We start from the raw sequence: 11140 nt of genomic DNA on the forward strand, positions 1-11140 counted from the left end.
TGAGAGCAAGAATTGTGATTGTTTCTTTAACACTAGTTTCCACAGTTTTACTTTGAGGAATGCTGCTTATGATGGGCTAATTCTCAGTGAAATCAATGTGAGTTGAGGGCATTGGACACTTCACTGGATTGGGACCTAGATGCATTGCCCCTGTTTGAGGAAGTCAAGTGCATGCAAATGTTGCATTTTGATCTGTAGTACAATTTTAATTCTTTGCTAATGCACTGTAGAATAAGTTTCCATGTGAAATGAAAAGGTTTATTTAAAGAAACAGGTGAGGTCTGTAGTTGAGCATCAAGCTAACACAATGTATATATGTTTTTTTTCACACTAGCTCAATCCTCAGTGCTGATAGAGAGAGAAGAAATGAACCAGTTTAAGAAAGTCAGTCATTCTGCTCCAGATCAGCCATCATGGATGGAACTTGCCAAAAAGAAATCCCAAGCTTGGAGTGATATGCCGCAGATTATAAAATAGGGTGATACATCTCAGACTAATAGTACATGCTATTTTGGATAATTCAGTAGTCCACGTAATTGAACTTCTATAGATTAGTTAATTGCAATGAAGAATCTATGGTACATCAGAAGGGTTTTGTTATAAAGCTTTGAAAAAAAGAGTGCAATAAGTGCAGTCAAAAAGTTTACCTTAAACCTTCTGTAACAATCCGGATGGCACTAGAAATGGTTTAAGAATAAGCTTCTTTAAGGACATACTTACACCTACTTAGAAAAACATTCTGCCTATATACATTTTGTATTTCCCCTCCAACCCCAATTAAATTTGCATAAAACCAGTATCTTTGTTAAATCTTGTTGAACTTTTTGTTGCAAACGTTGTTACACGGCTCATTATCTATTTGTGTATTGTCCACTATCAGATCATGATGATATAAATCTGTTTAACTGGCATTATCTGACAGACACTCTTTAAAACTGTTTGGGCCAATGAGGTATTCATGACTTGTTTTCAGTGAGTACTCTATCAGATATTCAGAATTTGCTGTTTGAATTGTGTGATTGGTTAGCTGAGTCACATGGTATGGTTTCTGTTTTCTGATTTGATTCCTGAGGCATGAATAAACTTGTTTGTGCATGAAAATGGACAAAAATTCCTCCTGAAATATTTGCCTGAACAAAACGGGCTCCACAAATGGGCACAGAAAAGCAAGCAAAGAGGAAACAAATGTGTTCAGATTGAATTGGAATCCCATGTATGTATTCATGAATGCTCTTCTCCAGAATTCACCCAGATGCGCGTGTTCTGTTTTTTATGGAAATTCATCATATTGGTTTGTGGCACCATATTCAGTGGCAATGGATGTGCTTATGATATCAAAGACGAAGATTATGAATTCAGATAAAGATTAACGAGCCAGCGTATGGGACTTGTTGAGCCCAAACTCAAATGTTACAAAACCAGGAACTGAACAGTTAAGGTGCTTCTTCAAACACAATACAACCTCCCAGCCTTAACTCTGCCCTCATCTGAATGGCAAAAGGGACTGGGAATAGCACAGTATGTTAACAAGCTGTAACAATACTATTCTCATTGTGCCCACCGCAACTCCAAATCAGGATCCCTATTTATGCAGTTTCATGGGCCTCTCTGCTGGTTGTGTAGCAACACTGACATGGGGAAGTAATTGCTGCTGGTTGATAGAGATCACGCTGAATTTATTGTACTTCCTCCCTTCCTGCTATACAATCACAAAGAAACTAACAACAATCCATTAGGAAATTTCCTAACCTTAGTGTCCTCCTGTTAAGGGAAACAGTCTCTCCTCCCATAAAAACACTAGAGCAGTGGTTCTCAGACTGTGGATCAGGACCCCAAAGTGAGTTGTGACCCCATTTTAATGGGGTCACCAGAGCCCAAGCCCAAGCCCAACTGCCTGGAGTTGAAGCCCGAGGGCTTCAGCCCTGGGTGGTGGGGCTAAGGTTACAGGCCCTCTGCCTGGGGCTGAAGCCCTTGGGCTTGGGCCCCCAACACCCAGGACAGTGGGGCCTGGGCTCTGCCTGCCGCCCACCTGGGGCAGCGGGACGCGGGCGGGCTCAGGCTTCAGTCCCCCCTCCTGGGGTTATGTAGTTATTTTTGTTCTCTGAAGGGGGTCGTGGTGCAATGAAGTTTGAGAACCCCTGCGCTAGAGTAAGGCTGGGTGGTTGTGCTGTATCTATTTAGCAACACCTTGATGTTCACTTCCTAGTTTTTACAAATTTATGGGGGGGGGGTTTCCTGCCAGACTATTCTTTGCAGGGATATGTAGGGAAACTTTAACTTAGAATGTCCTTGTTTTCTAACCCATGAGTCTGAGATTTTGAAATCTCATGTTTCATAAGGGTCTGGGGAGCAGAAGGCAGTATGTGTTTTAATCAACTTTAATAAAGCGTTTGTAAATCAACTTAGATAAAGAATAAGACATTGACGCATATGAACACTTGAGATAAATAAGCTGTTTTCATCAGATCTCCTTAGTACTAGAAAATGAGGGAAATAAAACAGAATATATGGGTAAAAAGCATGTTTTTGAAGATTTTCAGTTTGGCGTTAGTTGCTCTTTAGATATTCTAGTAAGTGTATAGTACAACTCATTTATTTAAAGAATAAAAACAGAATAGAGCTTCTGTTAAAAAGGTAAATGTCATCATTTGTATCACAGAATTTAAAATGTTTGTCAGTCTTTTGAAAACATAAATATGAATCTGCTGTTAATGTGTCTAGTCTTGCAGTTCTTATTCGGGCAAAACTCCCACCGATCTCATTGGAATCACAAAATTCAAGACAACAGTTTTTGTAAATGTTCAGAAACCAGGAGTAGGAGAAGTTCAGCAATTCAGTCTTAAAGGCAGACTCCTGTGGATTTGGGGGTAATCTTAAAAATGTGAAAATCATCCTCATCAACTGTATATTGGTCATGTTAAAAGTGGAAATGTATTCAAGCACAAAATTCGGATTCAAATCCAAACTGCCCCAAGATTGTTTGCATGAGCAACCTTCACTCTTCCCTTTGTGCATGTGCATTTCCCATATAGTCTTTAATCACAATTAATAATCATTCATTTCTCAAATCATAGAATACAAAATCACAGTTTATTCTACAGTTATTTCTTAAATGTATTGTAAGACACTCTCTAATATAAACAGATACGCTTTTCAGGTACCGTAACACAGTCTTAAAAAGCCCCAAAAACTAACATTAAGAAATAACTCATGAAATCACAATGCAAAGTTTATTTAAGGTACTGCATTACAATTTGCATAATTCTGGAAATAAACTATTCCACATTAAAGGGAAAATGTAAAACATAAAATTACATTTTAAAAAAATTGATGTTATCCTTTGATTATTGCCTGTTCAGATCCTCGCTGAAGAGTAGAATGTTTTCTGGAAATTAACTTGAACTAGAGTTAGTGGTATGTTATATTGCTTTAAAGTTTTCTCTCTGTTATAAATTATTTAAGATGTATCTGATCTCAGCTGAATTTCTGGGGAGTGAGCAGTCCAACTACATGGGACAATTCCAAATATCTCTAAGGAAATTCTCTGTTTGATAGGCAAATGTACAAGATAAAGGAGGTTATTAATAGAGTGATCTAGGGTTTTCTACACAATATTCTTGGTCTCACAAACATACAAAGAATGGACCCCACACATAGTTTTGAGAGATAAGCAAATGCAGCTGTCTTATACCTTCCCACAAAGTGCAGCCCTAACTCTGATGTGGGCTTGATCTTGCCACGTTCTGGATGAAATTCTAGTTGAATTTGAAGTCAGTGGGGCCAGGATAGCATCCTTTATGTTCAATACTCTCACTAACTTGACTTTGCCAGGAACAGTGACAATTGGCTCCTATGGGCCTGCTTGTGGATCCACTGAAATCAAACTAGAACTTCCAGTGATTTCCATTCGAGAAAGCTCTGGTTTTACAGGGTGGTCAGTACTAGATGATGCGTGCTAAGACCTTAAAGGATTAGTCCATCAGAATGGCATCAATTTAAGTATCTTAAATGTAGGGCCTGATTTTGCCCCAAATAGGTTATTGTATCAATATTATCTAGTGCTGGAGTTTCTTTATTTTAGATCAAAAGGTCATGTGACTCTGCTATAGCCAATTGCTAAACAATCACTATTATCCACCAACATGGAAAATAGTGCAAAACTATTTCAGATCCTGCATATTTTCTCTCAGCCAAATGGATTGTTTTTGGCAATCCCAGGATGTAATACAAATGTATTTGGGCAAACTGATTTATGGTTTATATTCTTGACTGTATGGAAAGAACTGTGATCAATTTTACTGTAGATGTCATTCTACTTTTCCAGCCCAGAAGCAATATGACTGACTCAACATGATCCATTTTACTCAACTGCAACAAGCACAATACAGTATCCAGTAGCAAATCTACTGAAATAATATTGGAAAAACCAAGGATAATTCATGGCCTTTTCATATAAAGTAATACAGCTTTAGTTAAATTCAAACAAACAAACAAAAAGAAAAAAAATATGGAGGTGAAGACCAGAAATCCTTAGAAGCTTTTTTCTCTCCCCAAAGTGATGGACCATATGTTGTTTAAAACCAATTCTTCTGCTTACTGTTTAATGATCAAGTTCAAGTTTTGGAGGTGCTATCACCCCCAAGGCTAAAGTAATGCATATAGTGTAAATTAAGTTGTATATTGTATGTGTCTGAATGCAGAAAACTGTAGATTTTTGTGACTTAAACAGTGTTTACTATTTTGCTTATTATAATATAGCTACCTCTTAACTTTTAGCTCAGTAATTTTAAGTAAAAAAATCACAACTAAACCATTTTTAATGTATAGCAAAATGTAATAAATACATTTTTCAGGCTAAAACATCTCTCTGGACTTTACTTCAAAATGGGGTTGTGCCATCTGTTGTATTTAACAGAGAAAACCTTTACAAAATCTGTTCAGTTTTTTTAGAGACAAATAGATATTTGAAGTCTTATCAGTAAAAATGTTCAACAGTAGTTTAGCAAACAGCTTGTTGTTTTGTGACACCATTAATAGCCTGTTAGTCTCAAAGAGTATAATAAAATTGCCAACATGTTTGCTTCATATATGTAAGCAGAGTCAGAATGAGCTCTACCCTGATATCTGGTGATGAGCTGTGGAAAAGGTCTTCAGGGGCTGATCTCAGTTGCATGGGCACACCCACCCTGCCTAGCATGATGGACTGCTTGCCCAAAATGGTCACTTTGGCTGCTGTGGGATCCCCAGTCTCTTTGTTATTGGGGCAGAAGTAATAAAGGGTTGTTATCCTGGTTATGTGAATCAAGGACAGTAGAACTGTACTTGGCATTTTATGACGGAGGGACTCTCCCTCAACTAAGTAGCACTTGCTAGGCAAGGGACATGGGTTCCAGAACCCAGCGAATTGAGAGATGCTGGGATAGGTATATGTATCTGGTAGCGTGGGCCCCTTCTGAGGGTCCCAAACACCACTTTGATCCTTCCTCTCTCCACTGTGTAATAACAAAGCTAATTGTGGCTCTATTAGGAGTCTTGTTACGTGCTGCGGAGCTGAAATCACTGATACCTACGTCTAAACATTAGACCTACTTTGGGTTAGTGGTGCACCAGCACTGAGGCTCCCCTACTACCAGCTAAAAATCACTGAGAGCTGAAATCACTAAAGAGCTGAATTACAGGTTTCAGAGTAGCAGCAGTGTTAGTCTGTATCCACAAAAAGAAAAGGAGTACTTGTGGCACCTTAGAGACTAACAAATTTATTTGAGCATCCGATGAAGTGAGCTATAGCTCATGAAAGCTTATGCTCAAATAAGTTTGTTAGTCTCTAAGGTGCCACAAGTACTCCTTTTTAAAGAGCTGAAGTTACTAAGAGCTGAGATCACTGAGAGCTATGGTAAGTAGGGAGATGCCTGAAGACAAGTTGGTGAACGGACAACAGGACGGCTAGCACGGAGAGTGGAGCAGATAGCTGGGTGGCTGGTGGAGAGGAGAGGTGCAGCTGGTGGTGAAGACTGCAGAAGAACCCAATGGAGAGGCGTGGCAATCAGCCATCGACCCACGCAGCAGAGCACATAAGATGCCCCCCATACCTCCCTCCACTTCCACCCAGTCTGGGAGGTAAACTCTGCAGATGAACTTCTGAACTCTGCAGGAACTGCACTGACCAAGGACAGAAACTGGGGGTGGGGTGACTATTGGGTTGCTGGACTTAAGACCCTGAGGGGAAAAGGACACTGCCAGACTTACTTGGGGGTGGGTCTTTTGCTCATGGTTGGTGTTATGAGTCCTGTTTGTGGTGTTTCCCCGACATAATGCCACATTGTTTCCCTCCTTTATTAAAAGGCTTTTGCTACACTCAGGCTCTGTGCTTGCGAGAGGGGAAGTATTGCCTCTTAGAGGCGCCCAGGGGGGTGGTATGTAATTGTCCCAGATCACTGGGTGGGGGCTCGAGCTGGTTTTGCATTGTGTTATTGAAACAGAACCCCTAGATACTGAACCCGGCCCTTGTTGCTGCCAACTCTGACGGGCAGAAGGGTTACATATACATGATGAGCACTCTACTGTGGGAGAAAAGGGTTTAATTACAGGACTCTGTTTATGGTTTAACTTTACAGGTTAGTATTGTGAAAAAAACAAGCAACTCTGAGAAGATTTGGCAGTGCAGCACCTTCCATAGAATCCTAGGGTGAAATTCACCCATTTAGAGAGACAGAATAAGGTCTGTGTACTATTTAAGTCCCCAAAATAGGATTTATGTGCGTCTTACGTGATGCATAGGCTTATGCTCGCTCTCTTCACATGGCTGAATTTCACCCTCACTTGCATATTCCCAGCATTCATTGATGTCCCAGTAATTAGTGTAAATTGGTGAGGTTCTTCTGTATGATGTTTTATTGTCTGACATCAAAAACTTGAAAATGCTGTCAGAAGACTTTTATTAATTCTAAAACCCAGATAATTCTCCATCTCATGATGCTGTTCAATGCAGGGGTACCAAGGTGAGGTGTATGTCTGTAATCCCTTCCATATCCTTTTGCTTTGTAATATCTTTCATTGGCTATATTTTACCTAAACATTCCAGTTCTTTATGTACATTGGCTTTATTTTCAGAACCTTCCCTACCTGGTTTAAAGCAGCTTAAATGGAAGTCATCCAGGAAAATGTTAAACAATTTCCTCGCAGCAAGATCCAAAATATACCCAAGAACTGTGGGTAAATTCAGTAAGGTCTGTGGAAAATTTTGTTGATACAAAGTAGATTTTGAAATCATTCTATCTTTTACCTTTGCTCTCTATACCTTTCATTGTTGATTTCATTCTGTTTCAGTATCAGAAATATGAGGATTTATTCAAATTTTTAATCCTCATGTGACTTTGATTTATTTATTATGGATTCTTTGCAAATAAAATTGTACATGCTGTATGTCAATAATTCTAATGAATGACACTCTGTTCTATTCAAGTTCTTATAACACATGCGTGTCATGGCGTAATGGGGTACTGCTCTTTAAGACCCTAGGGAATAATGTGAGAGCCCAGTTACCACGTTCTTTGTGTCCAGGGAAGCAGATGAAGGCTGGAAAATAACTGAAGCCGTAATTGGGAGAGAGGAAGGTGGTTCTGGGAAACAGTCAGTGTCTGGGAGAGGGGAAAGTATGGGGGACATCCCAAACGATTGTTTCTTTAAGGGTCTGGAACCAGGAGCCTTGTAGAGTGGGTGGGGCAAGGCTCCTCTCTCTCCTAGCCAGTGCAGACAGGAGTTTGGGGTTACTGGGGTGGATCAAGAGGCTGATTAGATGACTGGGCAAGGGAATCAATAGGGTGCTCCAAGCCAGTCAGAGTGAGCTGCTGGAGGAGCTGTTTAGGAGGAGGAATTCAGCCAGGACCCACCCAGCCCCAGGAAGGAGGGCTGTGCAACTCCTGAACTGAAGGGGAAGAGTTTGCAGGCCAGGGAGGCCAGGATTTGAAGCATAGTCCCTAGAAGGAGGTCTGTTAAACCCTGAATCTCAGGGAGGGGCACCAAAAGGGGCTCTTTTGGGAGCTGCATGGTGTTCAATAAATTAGACTCCATGAGAGAGGGAATATTATTTTAAAGACTCTGGATGTAAGTGTAGAGTTTGGGGGTTTTTTGGAACTGTGATGGGATATGCAAGAGTTAGGTGGGGCCAGATGGGCCCAAGCAGCTAATTAATTAGGCTGCGAGCCAGGGAGTAAATTGTTGAGGAACAGTGTCTCCGGGACATGAACCGGGGAGGAGGGGGGCCTGTAGAAAGCCAGGTAGCTAGCTAAAGAGAAAGAGGTGGCTGCTAGGGAAGGGCAGTCACTCCCTGGAAAGAGGGAGGAATGTTTGTGGCTGCAGGAAGGCAGGCTGCACGGACTCCGTAAGAGGAGGGAGTGGAGGAGCTGGTGAACCCAGAGAAGTAGCAAGCCAGTTAGGTAGGAAAAAGCCCAGAAAAACGGCCTTAAGATCACAGGCAGTACAGGTCTAGGCTATATGTTATAGGGTCCCTGGGTTGGAACCCAGTGTAGAGGGCGGGCCTGGGTTCCCCTACCGACCACTGGGTAGTGGCTCAGGGCGTGGGAGACACCTGCTGGACAGCTGGGATGGAAAGACTGTGATTTCCCCAGAAGGGGAGGGACTTAGTGACCTGGCTGGAGGGCCAAGCCACAGACTGGAAGCGGCAGCACCAAGAGCAACAGAAGCCACATACAGAGAGAAGACAGGTGGAGAGACCACTGGGGAAGGTGCAGCTGACAGATGGAGCTAATCCCCAGAATGACCAGCAGGAGGTGTCATGAGTGGAGAGGGAAACCTGTCAGAGGAACCTCAAAGGAAAACGGAAGCAGGGACTTGCTTGCCTGCAGGACCATCCCAGGTCATGAGGGGTGCCCTGGGACGGCAGCACCTTTCTACAGATGGTATCGGAATGCCTACTAATTCATACTAATGCCTGGTATACCCACTGGATTCTGGGACTCTTTATGGTCTGTTGATTTCCAGGAGTTTGTAATTAATCTGTAATTAACTCTACTAAGCTGCCTGAAAACAAAATCTACTGGAGAAATATCCTAATGAGGAAAAGGCATGGAAAGAAAATATAGGAGCCATCATCTGCCTTGAGAAGGATCAGAAAATAAATCCTTGGTGACTGTCTACTAGAAAATTAAATTCTACTTCATGGCTTGGGCAGGTTAGTGGACTTGGATGTTGCCCCTTGCTGTCCCTACTGGCAGGTGCTGGGAGCACAAATGAAATGGGGTGCTCAGCCCTGAAAGGAAACTGGGACAACTCATGTTGCTCTTGTGCTCTTGTGTTGGCACGTGGAGCAATGTGGACAGATCTGAGGCTGAGAGACGAAGTCACAAAGGGAATCCTGGAAGGCCCTCCTAACCACATTTAAGAGTTATGTTGTCCTAGATGATTGATAACTGCCTACTCTGAGATACAGCAACATTGTTTCCTCATGTGATTGGTCCCCTTTAAATCAATTGACTATTTGCATGAGTAAGTGTCCAATGTGAGTAAGGGTTGCATCATCATCAAGTAAACTTGCATTTCTTCACAGAAGCAAATGAATTGGAGACCCAAGTTCATTCCAACCCCAGCTCTGGCATGTGTGTCTCCTGAACTAAAGCCACCTCCAACCTCATTTGTTTCCACCCAAATAGACAGTGACTTTTGTTTAATGGGACTATCATAAGCACCTCAAAAACTTAGGCTCATTTAGCTACTTTGGCCAATGTCAATAAACCAACCAGAATTTGTATCATGTGTTGAAAGGAGCAATGGAAAGCCTCCACAGTTATAACAAAAGGATTTCAGCTAATCACAGCCCAGAAAAAAACTCATTTCTTTTCTCAGCCAAAATAACCTTGAAGTCCTTATTACTCATTGGACCTTATTCTATGCTCCCCGTGCAGGAGTGAACTTCTATGGGTGTGTTACCTGCACAGAGAAGGGAGTAAAGAATAGGGTCCTGAGAATGTCCAACCTGGCTCCTCCTTTGAACAGTTACTCACTTTTTTTTTTTTATTCACCTGTAGCATTTTGCATCTTCTTAGAATAACACTGGAAGGACACACTTCAGCCTGCCCTGCAAAAACACATGAGTAATTGTATACATGTGAATACAGTCTTACTAAGTTTGTAAAATTACTCATGTACATAAGTGTTCGCAGGATTTGGTCCTTTCTTTGGAACATGCCTTTATTTACAGTGGTTCATTCTGACTTTTAAGTAAGAATGACAAACACAAAGAGAGCAGTAGGTAGATAGCTGTAATAGTTCAGGAGGGCAACATATAAACAAGCTAATGAGATGGATGCAAAGGAGAATACACACCCTCCTACAGTTTATTCCTCCCATCCAGTATAATACCAGTGGAAAATCCAAAGAACCATCATAATTCTCTTTCCAATACCCAGAAGGGAGGAAAAAAACAACACTATAAGTTTAAAAAGAAAGAAGAAAAGAACATGAGATGACATGGCCAGTTGCTTCTGGCTTAACAGAGCATTGTCTCAGTGCAGTGAAGCTTCCTTGCAGGCTTCCCTTCATATGTTATTACTTATGTATTAATTGTAACACCTAGGAGCCCCAGTCATGAACCAAGGCCCCATTGTGGTAGGCACTGTGCAAACACTGAATAAAAAGACAGTCCCCCAAACGGCTTACAGTATAAGTAGACAAGAGACAACAGATGGCTACAGACAGACCAAGAGGGGAAGAAAAAGGGCACAATCAGACAATATTGGGTAGCATGATGGGTAGTGGCCTAAGGACACCAGCAGCCTAAATGTTGTCAAGGTTTTTGTAGGCATCACAGCAAAGGAGAGTTTTAAGGAGGGATGTGAAGTGGGTTTGCTGATGTTTACAAGGAGCTCCTCCCGAGATTGTCCTGTGTTGCTTTCTCCATTTTCCTGATGTGATGCCACAGTCCAGCAGTAGGCTGCATGTTGCTGAATAGTAACTTTATTTCTTTAAAGTCTGATTCAGATACTGAGTACATTCCATTAAGGGGAAAAAGAAAACAGGACAATAACTATCTGGGGCAACTGATTTCAAAATACCCTTGGTGGTGAATAGTGCCTCTGGCTGTCCTCCAGAGAGATTCCTGGTTTTTGAGTTTACTTTTGACTCC

General features: G+C 41.5%; 1 protein-coding gene across 4 annotated transcripts in view; it reads left to right on the top strand.

The window, feature by feature from the left end:
* The window catches only part of CRACDL (CRACD like), a 95549-nt gene extending 90741 nt beyond the window's left edge, over positions 1 to 4808 (top strand). For 2 of the 4 annotated variants that reach the window (XM_074965197.1, XM_074965216.1), the window contains one exon: positions 335 to 4807. In XM_074965197.1, the coding sequence (XP_074821298.1) occupies positions 335 to 477 (143 nt within the window). In that variant the 3' untranslated portion in view covers positions 478 to 4807. Of the gene's footprint in view, positions 1 to 334 lie in introns of all 4 variants that reach the window. The other 2 variants (XM_074965206.1, XM_074965226.1) reach the window with 2 other exon arrangements.
* The last annotated feature ends 6332 nt before the right edge of the window (positions 4809 to 11140 follow it).

Source organism: Natator depressus, chromosome 1 (genome assembly GCF_965152275.1).
Source record: "Natator depressus isolate rNatDep1 chromosome 1, rNatDep2.hap1, whole genome shotgun sequence".
Classification (NCBI taxonomy): Eukaryota; Metazoa; Chordata; order Testudines; family Cheloniidae; genus Natator; species Natator depressus.